The sequence below is a fragment of the Bison bison genome, unplaced genomic scaffold (genome assembly GCF_000754665.1).
Source record: "Bison bison bison isolate TAMUID 2011002044 unplaced genomic scaffold, Bison_UMD1.0 scf7180017864525, whole genome shotgun sequence".
Taxonomy (NCBI): Eukaryota; Metazoa; Chordata; class Mammalia; order Artiodactyla; family Bovidae; genus Bison; species Bison bison.
Window position 1 is genome coordinate 3,340,673 of NW_011495076.1, and position 18,516 is coordinate 3,359,188.

Genomic DNA, 18,516 nt, shown 5'->3' on the forward strand with positions numbered 1-18,516 from the left:
TCTCCTGGGAAATTTGGCAGAGAGGGGACAAAAGAGCCTGTGAAGAACCCGAAAGAGGAATCTTGAAGGAGAGGAGAGATTTTTAGGTGAAGAGAAGAAACTGAAGAGGGAGGAGGAGAGAGAATGTCAATAAGTATAAAGGAGAAAGGGATAAAAGATTTATTTTTATACATTTTTTGATGTCTTTTTTCATCAGAGCAGAGATTCTTAACAATGTGACTTCTTTCCAGTCTTAAATTAGAACTCAACAATTCGTCTCAATCTCCACTTGCCTCTAAGAAATCCTGTCTTTTATGGCTAAAGAGGTTTTCAAGTATTCAAAATGTGTATTAGTGCATTTTAGAGAGTCATATTTCTCTTCTCAAGATGTTATATTTTTAGCTGCCTTAAAATTTTTTTTGCCTAAAATATCACTTGTAACTGGAACAATGATAATTATTTTACTTCATTTAATACATATAGTGTATCGTGTATATACCTTGTGCATGTGTTCATATCCAAAGCCAGAGTAAGATAGTTTTTAAGAAGAGAGCGACTAAAAGGGTTATGTGCTTCAAAGAAGGCAAATACGAGAGATTTTAAAATGTCCATCAGAGGTAATTCTTGACTTTGTCAAAACGGGAGGCTTTTGTGGCTAAAGAGGTTTCAAGTATTGACAATATAATTTAGTGTATTTTAGAGTCCTACTTGTCTCCTTTTGCTGAATTATATTTTTAGTGAGAGCAGAAGACAAGTTGCAGTGGATTAATGAATTAATGGAAGAAGAAAAAAGAAATGGTACACAGATGGAACTATATGAGGAAACCTAGCTTGAAGTAGATAGAGGATCAAGAAGGAGTTATTTGTTTTTGTAAAATGCAAGAGATGTGAGTACCTTTTTATCATGGTGAGAAGACAGCATGCAAGAGGATGATACCGATGATGGGAAGATTAGAAGGGACATTGGTGCAGATGACAAGGGAGAGAATTCAAAGCCCAGAAGCAGGAAGCTGCCTCAGGGGCCACCTCTCTCTAGATAGGAGAGGGGTGGTAGGTGCAGGTGTAGGAGAACCATCCAGGATCAAGCACTAAAGGCAGAACTGGACTAGAATCCACGCCTCCCACACCTCGTCTGGAGCACTGTGTAATCCTATGGAAATGGCCCAAGTGCTTTATATATATTAGGATAAACCATAAAGAATGTTCAATTTTGTAATTCAGAAATGGTCAAATATCTGCCATTTCATATGACCAGCTCATCTTGGCTCATTTAACTCCCACAACAACTATATCAAGTTGTTATATTAAGTAAAATATCTATATTATTTCACAGATAAGAGATTGAGAAACAAGGCAAGGTAATGAACTGATCCACCCAAGATCACGTAGCAAGGAAATAATGGCGCTAGAGTTTGAATTCCACTCCTTAGGTTCAGGGTCAATGCTGCTCTTGACTTACTGAACTTACTGACTACATTTCTTCTTTCTTTGTGAATCTCCGAACCCTCCTCTTGGGTCCTCAGCAGTGGGAGGGGGTTGGGAGTGGGGAGGTGAGTGCAGTGAGGGGTGGGGGTGGGAAGTCAAGGTTGAGGGCGTGTCTGCAGCAGCTTCTAGGCTCTTTTATCAGCCAAGTCTGTCCTGAAGTGTTCTATAACATGACAGTTTAATGAATACAAAATTTTAGTGAACTGCATCAAAAAAACATCAATATCTTTTATTCACAGTCTCATGTTTTCTGGTACATGCACGAGTGAATTTTATCTGTCTGAAAAAAAAAAATCAAAACCATCTCTACATTCTAACTGTTATCTGCTTAGTAGAGGCTTGAAACAAATATCCAGAGTTGCTTAGTGCCCGATAAAACAAGCCAGGCATCTTTTTCTAACACATTTGAGGGCAACGGCATCTCCATTTTATATATATTTCTTATCGCAAAAGACACATTTTAATAAGCAGGGCATCTCTGAGACATGGTTCTTATCCTTTTCTGCTTCTGCTTCAAGAACACACAGTGGCCTGGGAGCTTTCGGACAGAATCCTATGCTCTGTGATTCAAAAAATGGAAATCTGGCATTATATGCCAATGACATTTACTTCTGTGGCAGCTCAAGCGGCAAAAAGCCATATGCCATACACCTCGATTCCAGCCAAGCCACGCAAACGGGTATGTGAAAGAGAAATAAGGAAATCAGGACCAGAAGAGTTCTAGGGACTTGACTGCACTTTAAACACACAATAACTGTGGCAAGAATCAAATCTTCCTGCTCTTATGAAGCTCTTAGGGAATGCAACTTTTTTCTAATTTAAGGGAAATTTGGGAGGCAAAGGTAAAATACAAATGACAATTTTTATAAACTGCATGATGCCCTCATGTTTACTATTTGACATGCGAGACAGGTACAGGTTTCTTGGGAGTGCTTGGGTAGAGAGCAGTCATCTAAGTGGGATGAACTGCTGAAAGGCATGTCTGTCTTCCACACTGGAAAGTCTCTTGGTGGCCATCTTGTGAAAGGATAAATGCCATTATTGGTATTATTTTCCCCCGTGGCCTGGAGAAGAAACAAGACTAGGGAGAAATAGAATACTCCTCAAATGGCCAGGGCATGTGGGTTAAGCAAATCCAATAGTGGATATAAGAAATGAGTTAAGGTGAAACAATAAAACAGAGGTTTTTGTTTTTGTTTTAAACCAACTCCCCTTGGAAAAAAGAAATTTAGCTTATTTTGCAACTCTTCAACATTTTTGAAGCTTTCTATTCATCTTATTTAAAGTTACAGATGTGGAAAAATAATTTTAATTTTTCTTAAAACATGAATGGCAAAATCAGTTGTAACTCCCTCAAAATTCTGACATCTGAAGAGGAGATTCAGAAAGAAGGATCTAGAAGGGTTTTTCAAGATCTATTGGAATCCAGGACAAGAAAATTCCTTATTCTGTAGAACTGCAGAATTCTTAGTAACTATAGTCTCTAGTAATTGAACAACAGTGACCATCCCACAAAAATGGTATAAATTAATCCAGTTTATTGGCTGGGTAGGCCATTATAAATAATGAGTAAATTAAACATTTCTGGCCATTTATTCATTCAATCTTCAACCGTCCAAAAAATGAGCAGAGACTACTTTAAAAATAACAGGAAGATATTAAGATTTAAAACTATAGTTCTTGTTTCCAATGACATATTTAACTTAGAAAGGCAGATTTGTAAATACACTACTACTCTTAGCTCAAAGATATTTTCCAAAAGAAATTTTGAATTCCATGTTGTGGGGGCAGAGGTGCAGAATTTCAGTCTGAATGAAGGGGAGACAGTAACCATCTTCCTAAGGTTGCGCTTGTGCAAAATCCTGAAGTAGAATTTCAACAGGCAGATGGAGGAAGACATTTCTGGCAGAGGGAAGGACAATGAGCAAACACCTCAGCTAGGAAAGTACGATGGCACATGCAAGGAATGGTGGGCAGTTCAGAATATGCAGAGCTTCAGACAGGTACAGGTGAAGATATGAGGATGAAGCAGGGAAAAGTATTTTAGGCTAATAAAAGAGAAATGTGAACATCTTGTTAAGGTTAGGAAACTATATAAGTCAGGCAATGGACAGCTATAGATGGATTAAAATCAAGAATGATACGGTCAGATCAACGTTGCAGGACATTTGGAAAGTGGGAAGGTTTTAAAGCTAGGAGAAAAGTTACTGAAATAGTTGGTTTCTTAGTCAGCTATTAAGAGTGCTGTGTAACAAATAATCCCAACATCTAAGAAGTTCTTCTATTCACAGGTCTATAGGTCAGCTGAGGTGACAGTGTTAAGCAAGATGTAATTTCATGGGATAGGTAAGGAAACTGCAGTCTATATGCCTCATTCTGGGAACTACAATAAAGGATTAATGGCTTCCCAGGTTACAGACTTTATTTCATGATGAAGGTAGAGTGCAACAGCCCAACCCAATCACAGAAGCCATAGTCAGGCCTTTGCTCACTTCACATCCATGAACATCTCACTGGCCCAAGCAATCACTTGTGCCAGATTTGGAGAGAAGAGGAATATCAGAACCAAGGCAATGATGAGAAGGCAGAGGACCCAACAGTGGTTGTATTGACTCTGGTCACTGACTGGTGGTTTCAGAAAGAGGGACTAGTTTCCAAATAGAAACACAGCAGACTGACAGCTCCACAAGGGCAGGAACCATCAGTCTAGTCCTTCTCTGTATTCTCAGTGCCTGGGACAGTGCCTACTATGTTACCAACACACAATAATATTTGTTGAAGGGATGGGCAGCATTTAAAGTGTAGATTGGATATTAACACTACTAACCGAAAGTGGACCACTGATGTGGCCATGCTGTGTACATGATGGTTGTGGGAGAGTAACACTGAACACCTTCTATATCCCAGATATTGAGTAGATACCAAGAATACAGAAAAAGCAAGGCTCTACTCACTAGAAACCTGCCAGTTAGACAACTGCAGTTCCTTGTGGTAAGTTTTAGATATGGGTATTCACAAGGACAGAGCGAGGGGAGCACTTGAAGAGATCTGAATGAGTTGTTGCCAAAAGCCACAGTGGCTTGAGAACTTTCCTTAGGGAGAGTGTTGACTGGGTGTAGGAATGATATCTGAATTGACTACCCGCCTAAACAACTTCCTCCATGTACTTCACTAAGCACTCACTATCATTTTTAATTTTATCAGAACTTCAAGGAAAATACATAGAAAAGAAAGGGGAGAGGGAGGAAAGGAAAAGAGGAAACTAGCAGTTTGGAATGTTCATCTCTCATTCAAATTTCCACATTGATTTTTCTCTCTATAACAAATAGCTAGAGAGACTGCGATAAAATTGAACCTTATTGAGTACCCTCTTTTTTGCCTCTCAATCTTAGCTTCTGTTTTTGACCTGTTAGACCCAGTAGCTTATGTCCATGCTTGGAGATGGAGTGGGCAGGCCAGCCTCTGGTGTCATGCCATGCAGGTAACTGCTTTAGCTCCAATTTAGGAAAATGAAGGTGGAGAGTCTTGACTCATCATTCATGGCTGCTCAGATGTAAAAGCATGACTTTGAAAAACCTACACAGGCACATGAGTAGTGTAAATGAGCAGTTAAACTATGTACATTTAAATAATTAAATATATATTTTTGCTCCTGACCGCCATGATCCAGTATTTTCACAGCGGGCATGTGGAAATCTCACTTGGGATCTTCTAACTTCTGCTACCTCTTGTACTGGAGTCTTTGCAACTGGCTTCTGACACTTCTGTCTCATTCTGACTCCTAATCTCATTTTATCTAGGGCCCCTCTTTGCCCTCTATCCCCTGCCACTACCCAACATCTAGTCCCCTCAGGTGGCAAGAAGTGCCTCCTGTACTTCTGTTCCACCTTATGATACACAGGTCTCTGAGGAGTGTCTTCTCAACTCCCTTTTAACATAATTTACTTTGCAAATGCAAGATAAATATTTTCTTTTAAATCAAAAAGGACTTGGCATTTTTTGAGAGATTCCCATCAAATGGTATTCTTCTTAGCTATCCATCCCTGCTTCCTATCTGCCCTTTACTTTAGAATGCCTAAATCTCATTATGCCTAGCTTAAAATATAGGTAATTTCCTTTCAATTGGATGTATACTAATAAAATGGTTTCTGTGCCATTATCAAATCCCTCACATGATCCACCATGGAATATGGAATGCAGGTCATAGGAACCAGTTAGCAACTCATACACTGCCCCCAAGGGGTAGTTAATAAAAGGGAAAAGAAGCTTCCAAAGTCATTGAATAGAGTTATAGAGAACAGTTAACTTAAAAAGTTGTCATTATTTTCATGTTCAGGAAAGGTCTGCAGTTGAACCAAGAGACATATACATGGTGGTATAATGTATCACATAGAGAATATAGTCAATAATATTGTTTTAATTCTGTATGGTGACATATGGTACCCAGACTTGTTGTTGTGGTCATTTCACAACATACACAAAATTGAATCACTATGTTGTATCCCTGAAACTAATGTGATATTGTATGCCAATTATAATTCACTAATATATATATATATACTTTTAAAGGAACTGATATGTCTCACCACTGTCCAGTAGAAGAACCTATCAATTCTTTGCTTCTCATAACTGGCAGGTCTTAATTTAGCACACAATTCACCTGCCAGTGCAGATCAAATACAGGTTTGATCCTTGGGTCAGGAAGATCCCCTTGAGAAGGAAACAGCAACCCACTCCAATATTCTTGCCTGGAAAATCCCATGGTCAGAGGAGCCTGGTAGGCTACAGATCATGGGGTTGCAAAAGAGCTGGACATAACTTAGTGACTAAACAACAACAACACATTCAGAGAAAGATACACCGAGTCTATGAAGACTTTGGAAATGAGAAAAGCCCTGAGCACATAAAGGAAACTTCAAGATGCATATTTACTATTGTCAAGCTTTTCCCCAAATTGTTCATGAGACTCAAACACAGCAAGTATTATTTTTTAAATTTTCCGATTTTAGAAAATGTCAAGAGAGAAAAACATGTTAGCTGTGTTTTCAACCAACTAAGCCTATCAGTTAGCTTTTAAACAAATTGTTAATAGTTTAACCATTTCTTGTGAAAATTACAAGAGTCAACAAAATCTAATTCTTTCTGGATGATTCAGGATCCTTGTATACAACCCCTTCAAAATGACATACACTCAGGCTGTTAGTGGCACAATCTCAGGATGGTCCCTGCAAATGAACCACTGTATGGTCACCCCTGCTTTCTCATAAAAGTTGCACGGACCCTGTGCAGCTGGGACCACTAAGATGGCATTCTGAGATGGACATTCTATTAAGCCAGTCACTTAAGTCAGAGGGAGAAGCCTGAAAACATTTCGTCATCAGCTTTGCCATGAGTTTTCTTTTTCAGGGGAATTTAGAATCCTGTGTCACCTGGTGCTCGCGCCAGGCCAGACTGAGCCAAGCAGTTTTGCGCCTGACAGGGTCCAGGGCTCAGAGCCCAGGTAGCCATGGTATTGCTCCTGCTGTTCCCTCACAGATGAGGAATCTGAAGCTGACAGGGCTGAAGCCCTTGCACAAGGTTATCCAGCTGACACTGGGGAACCTGGGCTCTTGAAGGACCAGCGTGTCCATCTCTGAGATTCTGCGAAGCTCCTGCATCACCGTGGTACATCTGTGGGTAGGCTGGGGAGAGCGTCCCTCATAACCACCAACTGCACAAAAGGACTTCCTCCTCACTAAGAAATGTGCCCCACTGTGGTCAAAATCCCCCTTTGCGGCTAAACCGACGGAGAAGCAAACGGCAACCCACTCCAGTATTCTTGCCTGGGAAATCCCATGGACAGAGGAGACTGGTGGGCTACAGTCCACAGGGCTGCAAGAGTCAGACATGACTTAGGGACTAAACTACCACCACCACCACCCTGGGAAATCAAAGCTGCTCAATTATTCTGAACAATCCAAATGCAAATTACTGTTTGTCCCTTGAGATCAGTACCTCCCATATGTACGGGGCAATTTACAAAGCCCACCACTGAGGGTCTAATTCTGTGATTCAGGGAAATATCATTGTTATTATTATTATTACTGCTACTCAGCTTACAGATGAGAAGGGACTTGGCGGCTAAAGGACATGCTCAAGGTCACATTTCAGGTGAGAAGCCATGCTGGGACTGCCTGCAGGCTCTTCTGTTGCTCTCTCCCAGAGGAGGTGAAAATTAGTTCTTGGAGGAGCAAAAATTCTTAGTCTTTTAACATGGAAAGTACAGATATACATATATAAACAAATAACAATATATCTGCATAATTGAAATTTCAGGAGGAGGGTGATTAGGTTTGAAAGATATGTTTGAAAGCTCCTTAATGGGGTTGTGATGCAAAAGAGTTGGAGAAATACTGCTTCACACTGAAGCAATCTGCCCATCTTAGTCAGGACTATGTTACCTATAATTAATACATTTCTGCTTAGAAAGTGTACACGCTGAGATCTATTTAAGAAGATACCTCTTGAAAACAATAAATTAGTACAGTTGATCTTTCTTGGTCTTTTCACTGTCTCTCAACAGCATAATTGATATTGATGAGGACATGCCATGATTACTGTCCAACAGAAAGTGGCAAATTACATGAAAAAGGGTAATACCACCTTAAGTGGATACCTTAAACACACTGAAACACAAGCACACACACACACATACACAAACCATTTGCTACCTACGCAATGGGAAACATCAAAGGGAAAAATAAACCTATTCATATAATACATTTGCTTCTAGAGGAGATTTGATTTCCTTCCTGCCAAACCTAAAGACCTACGTGAAACATGAGAAGCCTTTTGAATAAATACTTGTAAATGGCCTCGACAGCTGAAAAATGGATAATCCCATATGACATGAGGGCCTTTTAAAAGACTTCTCCTCTACTTAAATATTCACGTTTCAATTAAAACATACACCTACTTTATTAACCACACCAGGCCTGGGTTCAGATCAATAACGGCAGCACCAGTTGGAATTCTAATGAAGATAAACAACGCTGAGTCCCCCCCAGCTTCCCCTGGGCACAGATGCACAAAGCCTCCTTTCACAACTTGCTCCAAGATATTTTACAGTCACCTGCCTCATGCAAATGAGATTCATGTTTATTCATGGTGAGAGTTACAGACCACCTTTCATTCCCTAGGCCAGCTCAGCTAACCAACAGAGCGCTGTCTGCACCATGACGAAGTTGAGCTGGCCTAGGAAGGGGACTTCTGAATAGCTAATTGCTCCCTGAAAAGCATGCATAGAAAGTCAGTAAGCTGGAAGCGGTTTGGGGAGAAAACATATTTCCCTTTTTCATTTATGTGGTCACTGCCTTTGAGCTTTCAAACAATCCCTTTTCTATACCACATCAGAACCCATTAGATGTGACTATGGGACTAGAGAGTGGTTATTTTCCATGGATAACCTTCCAGGGGACTTCTCAGGATGTGTCCCCTGTCTTGTGTCTTGTTCTCCAATTCTTCCCACTGTGTTTTCACCCACTGACTTGGAAGAAGCTGGTAGCTCAGCCAGAGGCAGCTGCAGCTTTGTGTGGTGGGCCTGGGTTCTCCCCGTGCATAGCCTCTCCTCTTTGAAGGGACGATCTCTCATCTGTGAGCTGAGAGCATAAACTCTATCATGTGTGCTTTGCTTATTACGCTGTTGGGTAGCATTTTAAAACACTGCTTTCACTCTAGAGTGACTGCATTTTTCAAATCATTAGTTTCTTCAGTTTTGGTAATTTGAAGGCATGGCAAAGTCATTTGATCTTGATTTTTAAGGCCCATTTTGACAGCATCTGAAGTAACACTAATGCTATGAACAAATATTTTGATGGTATCTTAGTAGGCTCAGCCACCCTGGGGAGAAGTCTGGGCAACAAGGTAATTGCTGGAGAGGCCTTAACTCTCACCAGACATTAAGTACATGAAAACTGGGGGACCTGCTGATTTTTAGGCTGCTACTCATGGCTTGTCACGGGGAAAATCAAGGTACCTAATAAAGATGTTTGGGGAAAAACACCACTAAATTTTCAGCTTCAACCTTATTTCCACCAAAGTTAGATGAGCTGTTTAATTCAGTTCAGAAGTTAACTGGGGCTACATAGACAGCTTCACTTTGCTTTCTTCCCCCTCCCTCCTCTTTTTTTAAAACATAATGGCTAAAAAAATGTCTTCTTGTGAAAAAGCAATTTACTTGTATTTCATAGACAGGATTTATCTTATTACATACAAAAAGAGCACTTTACAACTGCATGTGATATTTTACTTCCTCAAAGTCTTTTTACATTTATGACTTCACCTTAAGATCACACCACTATAAGAGAAAGCGATAGAATTCTGGTATCCACTTTTTTTTTCTTTTTAATTTTCAGGCATAGAGCTCCTGAGTAAAAGAGTCAGGATTAGAACCTGGGCCTTGTAGACTGACAGACACACTGCTTCATCAGCACAAGTCATGAGTTGGTGAAATGTGTTACATGTGTCAACTGATGGTAATTCTATGGACATGATTTAACTTTAGTGATCAAATCTACCTTAATGAAAATCTTTAATAGTGCTGGCTCCACCCCAAAAAATTTAAATTGGCATGTGGTACAGTTGGACACCGGGTTAACAGAGCTTTCAAAAAAGCCCCCTAGGAGATTCTAACGTACAGACAGGCTGAGAAATGCTGTTATTCATAGATACTGAGTTTGATGTATATATATCCTTGTTCAAATTTTTCAAGTGGAGCAGTCCGACACAGAAGCTTGAAATGAGATTCCCATACCTGAAATATCCAAGTCACTTGCATCCTCCTTCCTAACCCCCAACTCAAAAGTAAAGGCTTCAATGAAATGACTGTGGAGCCACTTGCATTTTGGGGGATCCAGCTGTGCTTTAGCTCTTCTCTAATACCCATGACAATGAATAATGTATGCTCTGAAATATTGGTAATAAAAGGCAAAACCACAGAATACAAACTCAGTGGCCTGAATCAATGGATTACTCTGCAGAGACTGCTATATTGAGAAACTGAAAGTACTTTCAAAGCATAAATATTGTAATCACTCTTTAATTCTACTTTTCTTGAATAAATTAAAAAAAAAACAACAACATTGCACCTGCTGTTTCCCAGGTCTGGAGCAGCAGTGAGACAGCTGCTTTTCCAAACACTCACTTTCAGCAGCAGTGTTAACGTCCAAGCATTAGGTATCTACCAACGAGTGTCCTCAACAAAGTGGGTTGTAGAAGAGATTCCTGGGTCTGCCGGAATCTGGTATTGTTTGTTGGGAAGAAAAATCAAAATTTTAGATTGAGAAATACTGCTTCTCCACTAATAAGTCAAAGGAGGCAAATAGTTAAGCCTTTCTTAGAGAACCCTGTATCTCAGGTTGATGATTAAATCCACCATCCATGTTTTCATTCAAACAGGCAAAAGCTTGAGAAGATGTCTAAGAAAGTTCAAAGAAACTGTGTCTTCCATTAGACTCTTAAAATACTTCTGAATTTCCATTTGTATAATCTTAGGAAACAAGAAAAACATTAAATCTACCAGTAACACCAAACCCACATTTGTTCCAAAACTCAGTCTCTTCTGCTACCAAGTTAATAACAAGAAGAAAAGTGAACCGATTACAATTTCAGCATTTCTCTTTTCCAATTTATTATCTGGTAAAGACAGGCAGCAGGAAAAAAATCAGAGAAGACATTCTTCACATTTAAGTAAAGGCTCTCACTTAGGGTCCTTCCCCACCACTCCCCCCACCCCACCCCACCCCCGCCCTTTTGTTGTTGTTGTTGTTAAGGCCAGCAACAAAAAAGAGAAATAAAAGAAAAAGGACATAATTATACCTGCATTTGAGCAACCATTAGCAGAACTCTGCAACTGGTATTATGCTAGTCTACCAGAAAAAAGAACACCAGAAAAGCTCATCTGTCCATTGATTCATGTTTGAATCATGTTTCATTGATTTAAATTGATACTCACAGATACAAATCTATTATATTTACTAGTTAAGTACACATTATGGTAAGCAGAATAATGGCCCTGTGTTGATGTCCATAATCTAATCCCCATACTCTGTGAATGTATTTCCTTTTATAGCAAAAGGGAATTTAGATTGCAGATGAAATTGAGGCTGCTAGTCAGCTGACCTTAAAACAGGAACGATTACTCTGGATTACCCAGGTGGTCCAGTGTAATCACAGGGGTTCTTACAAGTGAAAGATGGAGGCATAAGAGGGATCAGAGTGAAAAGAAATGTGGTATAAAGGACTGAACTTGCAATCGCTGGTTTCAAAGATGGACAAAGAGGGCCATGAGCCAAGGAATGCAGGTGGTTTCCATAGCCTGGAAAAGGCAAGGAAATGAATTCTCCCCAAGAACCTCCCCAAAGAAACATGGTTCTGCTGACATCTTATTTTAGCCCTGGGAGACCTGTTTTTTGCTTCTGAACCAGGGAGCTGTAAGATAAAAAATTTGTATTGTTTATGCCACTACAATTACAAAAGTATTAAAAACCTAATATACATGTGATTAAAAGTATATAACTGATATACTTTTCTGGTTACAAAAGTAAGGCATGCACAGTATTGAAAAGAAAAAAGCAAACACAGCAAACATTTGATGTAGAAAATTTTAATGCCTTGTCACACCCATTCCTGATCCTCCACTGATATCCATTCTTGACCAGTGGGCATGTGGAGTGGGGCCCTCTACCTCTCAGGCCTCCAGCTGCCTACCCACAACCATAATTAACCACCCCTATTTGGCAGCAGATTTATGATTTGTTGCTTAGTCGCTCAGTCGTGTCTGACTCTTTTGCGACCCCATGGGCTGTAGCCTGCCAGGCTCCTCTGTCCATGGGATTTCCCAGGCAAGAATACTGAAGTGGGTTGCCATTTTCTTCTCCATAGTTTATGACTGTCCAGTGCAAAAAAGATGACACTTAGGCTATAATAGGAAACTGTATTTGAACCTGGCTCTTAGATCTTGCTGAAGAATGTTTCTGCAACCATATAAGTTAAACAGATTTTCACGTGACCCTTTGGGGGCCTTACTGTCACCTACCAGGACCTCACCCTACGCAAGGAGAAAATCATCTTCACCAGCCCGAGCACACAGCAGCCATGAACAAAATGGATCTGAGAGCCAGGCTCACCTCCTCCCTCCAGCCCTGCTCAGCAACTCCAGACTGAGGCCTCTGATTTCCTTTGTTACTGATGTATTCTTAACTTTATGTCCTAAACTTATAAGTTCTACAGTAATTAAGTACTTAAGTCTACATACTTATTCCCTTGAGCCATTCCTTTGCAGGAATTTGCTAATATTTTCTATATACCTCATCTGTGCATAGACCAATAGCAATGATATTAGATTTTATCTTTCACAAAAATGCAGATATCTAAAATTCTGGGGAAGAAGGCTAGATGAACCCCCCCCCAGAAAGCAGATGGATACCTGGTACCAGAACACATGGGAGCCAGTGACATCTTCTCCTGAGGAACAGGTGTCTCCAGGACACAAGAGCTGAGGACTGAGTGACTTTCAGAAATGGTGCAGCATGGGAACAGCTGCGTTGACCCAGAGGCAAGGTGGCTACAGCACTCTGGAACTCTCAGAGCCTGCCGACTTAACTCTCCACTTGGTTTGGTCTGATTGAACAAAGGTCTCCATGCTCCTTCTTCCCTCTCTCCTAAGGATAATTTGCACCTGATTTGCAAAGTCCCTCATAATCAAGTAGAGTACACTTAGGCGGCTACAGTTATAATCATAAGGGAATTAATGGGCTTCTTCTTTCTCACTTCCCATCCCAAATCATGTCTGTCCTTGGACACAGTTGCTCAGACACTTGCAGCTCTAGTACACAATTTATAGACTAGTGTTTTCCACAGAGGGGAGTCCCTGGGGCCAATTTCAAGGATTTCAATAGATGGCCCAAGCGAATATACAAAAGGGTTGAAGATCACTTAAACAAACCAGTACACAGATTAAAAAACAATCAAAACATTTCTTAGAAGTGGTTATAACTACAATGAACAGCAATAGGATAAACATGAAGACGTAAAACAGGACATCAAAATCACAAAATGTGGGGGAGGGTAAAAAAGGTCCATCTTTTAGAATGTGTTTGAACTTACATGACTATCAGTCTAAAGCAAGTAGATACAGTTATGGGTAAACTTTCTCAAAAACCAGGGTAACCACAAATCAAAAACATACAATAGATTCACAAAAATCAAAAAGAAAGCAACTGAATAGGTGGCCCAGAATGACTGAGATGGAATGGTGTTCACTCTCTGTTACAAGTGCAGGTGAGATCATTATGCTGATAGAGACAGGTTCTAACCTTGGGGAGGGCTTGGGAAAAGTGTCCTCTCCCTGGTTTTCTTTCTTTTTAGCCAGTATTGGTTCAAGATGCCATGAACCTGAAATATGGTGGAAAAGAAGGACTAGATAGACTTAAGTTCAGAGAAAAGGAGACTGGGAGGCAAAGACCATGAAGAATATCAAATGACACCAGAATACAGATATTACGTTATGCCCCAAGCATAAGCCCATGAAGGCCCTGCAGGATGACTCTGAGACCAGACACTTAAGACTCAGAAACAGTTCTGTCCCCAGTACCAGGCCAGGGAACACGGGTGATGGGGGCTAATCAAACCTAGAGCCATATATATTAGCAAATCAGAATTATTACAGTCCTATGCACACCTGCCCCAACCGCCAGTTGTTAGTAGCCATGTCATGATTGCTAACAAGGCTTTGACCTAAGGATAAAGATTTTGTTTATCTTGAAAAGTGCACAAGATATATCCCCTTTCTTTAAGTTGATCAACACTCTTCTCTCCACCCAACATTCACTCACAAGTGGAAATGTGAGATTCACACTCTCCACAAAAACCAAATGCTTTCTGTAAACCAAGAAATGTTCCATTTCAACTTACTCAACTCCCACAAAGAGGTCTTGCATTTTAATAAAAACTCTTTGTGACAGAGAAAAAGGCAGTTATCTCAACCCATTCATAACCCAGAGAGACCACAGCAGCCTTCCTCATCTCATTCTCTCCCTAGCAGTCACCTGCACAGATGAAAGGGAGGTGCTTTCCCCCACTAGATCTTGTACTAACAAGGCCTCCCAGCTCAAAGCCATTAAAGGCAAAATTCACAATATCAATATTTCTCAAGAAAGAGTCTCTGCCCGTGGCTTCTGCTTAGTGAGCCAAAAGGAACAAACTGTTCCAAGCTTATCCCTAGAGAGATAAGAACATCATTGGCACACAGGCTCCTGTCTGTACAGGTATGCCTTCCGTTTTCCATCCTCAAAGCCACCTAAACTCACAGCCATCCTCATTCTCCTTTCACGCGCAGCAAAGAGACCATGCAAAGGGTGGGGAGGAGCCTCTTCCAGGACATAGGAAGCTGATGCCTCTGCCTCAGATTCCTCTTACCTTGTTGAAGTCTTCAGAAGTTGCCCTCATTTCCTTCCATGTCTTGTTCAGGAGCTGGATACAGATGCAGAAAAACTCCTCAAAGGATCTGTCATGGGTGAAGAACATCGGGTGGAAATCGTTGCAGGTCTCACTAGCTGGAGGAAAGAGGAGGGAAAGAAGGGAGGAAGTTGAGAAGGGAAATGAAGAGACACGGCCACATCCCCCAGAGGGAGACAATGGGAGGCACATTCGGCTCAAGCCACCATAGAAAAAAAGGCACTTAGAAAAGGCAACCAGAGGCTAGTCCCCATGAAACCTCCAAGTTTAAGGTCAGATGGTCAAACCTACCCTTATGCACACATTTTGATTGATGGAAGTTAGCTCGTAATTCTTCCCACGTTATGATCATTATGGCTTTGTTCCAGGATGCCTGGTGTTGAATATGGGCTCTGCATCTGCCTTATTGACCTTATAAAGATCATTCAAACTGCCCTGTCAATCACAGCTCCTCCATCACCCATAATTTCCCATTTCTCAACCGAATAACTGGCAGAAGATGAGCTTTCCCGAATACACAATTAATTGCAAGTTTGAAAATAGCATCCTTGAATTATTTCTCCAGGGGGCTCTTTTCCCTCTTATGGCAGTAAGCAGGGGACATCTGAGATTAAGCATCTGATACCATTAACCATTTGTTTGACATTCCCAGATACAGATGGTTGGAGGTCGAAGCAGCCCAAGTGTCTTTGAAGGTTCAGTCCTGGACCAAACCCTTAAGTCAGTCAGACTGCCTTCAAACCACCTCATTACAAAGTTTCCTTTGTCACGGTCAGACCCAGTGCTCTGAATTCTAGGTGTGGCCACCTGTCTCCTCTTCCCAGACCAGCACACCAGCCCCTCCCTTCTCCTCAGCTCTTTGTCAAGCTTACATTTTTACAGTCCTTTTACATACATTCATTTGCTCTTTAGAATACCTCTGACTGTTCATGTCATATGAATAAGGCTACTGGAGCCCAAGGAAGTAAGCTTTGTGACTCCCCTATCCCTGATTCCCCAGGGCCAAAACAGGATTCTACATTTTTTTTTTTCTTTTAATATAGGCTGTTGCTGTTGTTGCTGCTGCTGCTGCTAAGTCGCTTCAGTTGTGTCCGACTCTGTGCGACCCCATAGACGGCAGGCCACCAGGCTCCCCCGTCTCTGGGATTCTCCAGGCAAGAATACTGGAGTGGGTTGCCATTTCCTTCTCCAATGCATGAAAGTGAGAAGTGAAAGTGAAGTCGCTCAGTCGTGTCATACAGTGAAAGAATTTCTATTTTAATTGAACTCTATTTAAAGGCCAATTAGTCCTCAAGGCCCCAAATGGTTGAATTTCAAGCCCTGGCAGCCCAGGAGGGCAGGAGGGGTGGGGCGGCAGTAAGGTTCACAGCACTTGGGGAAGGTCAGGGAGCCCTTCCTGTAGTTGAACACAGACCTTATTTAGGGAGAATCCCCTGGGGAAAGCCCCTGGTGAGTGAGCCCTGATCAAACCCATGGGGACATGCTCCACTCTGGAAGGGGCACACCTATGCACAAACCTCTTTTGTCTTCATCCTTTAGAATAGATAGTAAATGCTGTTCTCTTCCTGAGAAGGTAGGGGCATAGGCTAGCAGCAGCCAGCAGTCACACTAAAAAGTTTGGGTCTAAGGGCAAAAGATCTGGGTTCAAGTCCATCCATGACAATGAGGAGCTCACTTCACCTTTATGGCTCTTGATTTTTGAAACTAAAAAGTGGAAATGAAATCTCCACTGCCTCCCCCATTCATGGGAAAGTGCTTTAAAAAGATAAATATGGAACAAAGCGGTGGTGATGACAATGAAGATTGTACCAGCAGATCACTTCCAGGAACATGGGATGTTCTCTGACGGCCCTCAGTTCTTAGTCAAGCCTGTTTATTACATCTCAGAAATCAGAGGAAAGAACATATGAGTAACCCCAAGTCCAGCTCCTATTAGTGGTGACTGGCCGACTGTTAGTCACAATCGTGTCTGACTTTTTGTGACCCCATGGACTGTAGCCCACCAGGCTCCTCTGTCCATGGAATTCTCCAGACAAGAAGGGTAACCAACCCTTCTCCAGGAGATCTTCCCAACCCAGGGATCAAACCCAGGTCTCCTGCCTTGCAGGCAGATTCTTCAGCATCTGAGCCACCAGGGAAGCCCGTTAGTGGTAGAGATGACGAAACTGAAGAAAGTGAAGTCCTGACCTGATATACAAAGCTATTTAAGGAACTTGAAAAGTAAATGCAGGAGGGTTGTGTGTTGCTGCCCTGGGCAATGAGCTGGCACTCTTACTTCCATAAGCACTGAAGCCAGTAAAATTACAGGTCTACAGCAGCACTGTAAAGCACTATCACCATACAAAAACTTATTAATCACATTATCGCAGTACCTTTTTCAGGACTGGTATGATTATATGTGTACTTTATGCCCTAATTAAAGTTTTATGGGACTACTGGAGCTGTGCAAGCCAGACAAAACTGAGAACAACGAGCCCTGCTCTTGCTGGGGTGAAGAGGGATGAAAACGACATCCTTAATAATAGGGATCAGGTGGTAGAAGATTGTGTGTAACTCACAAGGGCTCTAGGGGTATTATCTTCACAGCAACCCAGGAGGTAGGCATGATGCTTATCCTCATTTTATATATGAAACTTGAAGAAATTAAGCCTTCCATCATGTCAACTAAGGCACGTGGCCCCAAACGAGCATTGGAAACCTACAGTTTTTGTTGACCCAGCAGCAGCTTCCTGCCTTAGTTGACACCAAGAGCACAGGGCATTTCCTTGTGATTGATGCTTTGAAAGTTAAATTCTCCACCTACTCTCCCAGATCTCCTTGGATTCTTCCTTCAACAGAAACCATGATCTTGATGGACAGCCCAGTGAGGCTCACAGCAACTACACAGCCAGCACCTGTTGATGGATAATACCTGGCCACGTGACAGTACCAACAACGGCCATACCACTGTCATTAGCCACATTTCAGGCCCTACTTTCCTCTAGGAAAATAACATCAATTTCTTTTTATTTAAATTAGAAACCATGTTAGAAGGGTTATGAAAGTTGTCCAGGGTCACACAGCTTTCAAGTGGCAAACTCAAACTCAGTTGACTTGGCTCCAAAGTCCATCGTCATTGCCCTTCCATTGTTGGGGTGACAGCCCATCATTGTTGCACATTCAGCATTCTACACCAGAGCAACTCTTTCAACCTCCATAAGACAACAGCTTTCCCGTCGTCCTGAGCTTCTTTGGGACTCATCCCTTGTGATGAGAAATGGGCACACAACAAATCAAAAACAATTTGCTCCCTCACATGTTACCAAAGAAACAATGAGAAGACTGGTGTATTTTGGGATTTATGATTTAAATATTTTTCCTATATTAAAGGCAAGAAAAAAGTAGTATTTTTTTCCTCAAAAATATTCAAACTGCAGATATTCAGGATTGAGGATGATTGAGCAGGAAGGACTGGTCCAGATTATCTGATCTATTTTCCTCTTTCATTTTTCAGGTAAGAGCAGTGAGAAAGGCAAAATGGCTTGTCCAAGAGTTTGTGTTGGCCGAAAGTAGGCAAAG

General features: G+C 41.3%; 1 protein-coding gene across 8 annotated transcripts in view; it reads right to left on the minus strand.

Moving 5' to 3' along the window:
* The window catches only part of ELMO1 (engulfment and cell motility 1), a 584,819-nt gene that overhangs the window by 152,668 nt on the left and 413,635 nt on the right, over positions 1-18,516 (minus strand). For all 8 annotated transcript variants that reach the window (XM_010831166.1, XM_010831161.1, XM_010831167.1 and 5 more), the window contains one exon: positions 14,920-15,056. In XM_010831166.1, coding sequence (XP_010829468.1) covers positions 14,920-15,056 — 137 coding nt within the window. The remainder of the gene's footprint in view (positions 1-14,919; positions 15,057-18,516) is intronic.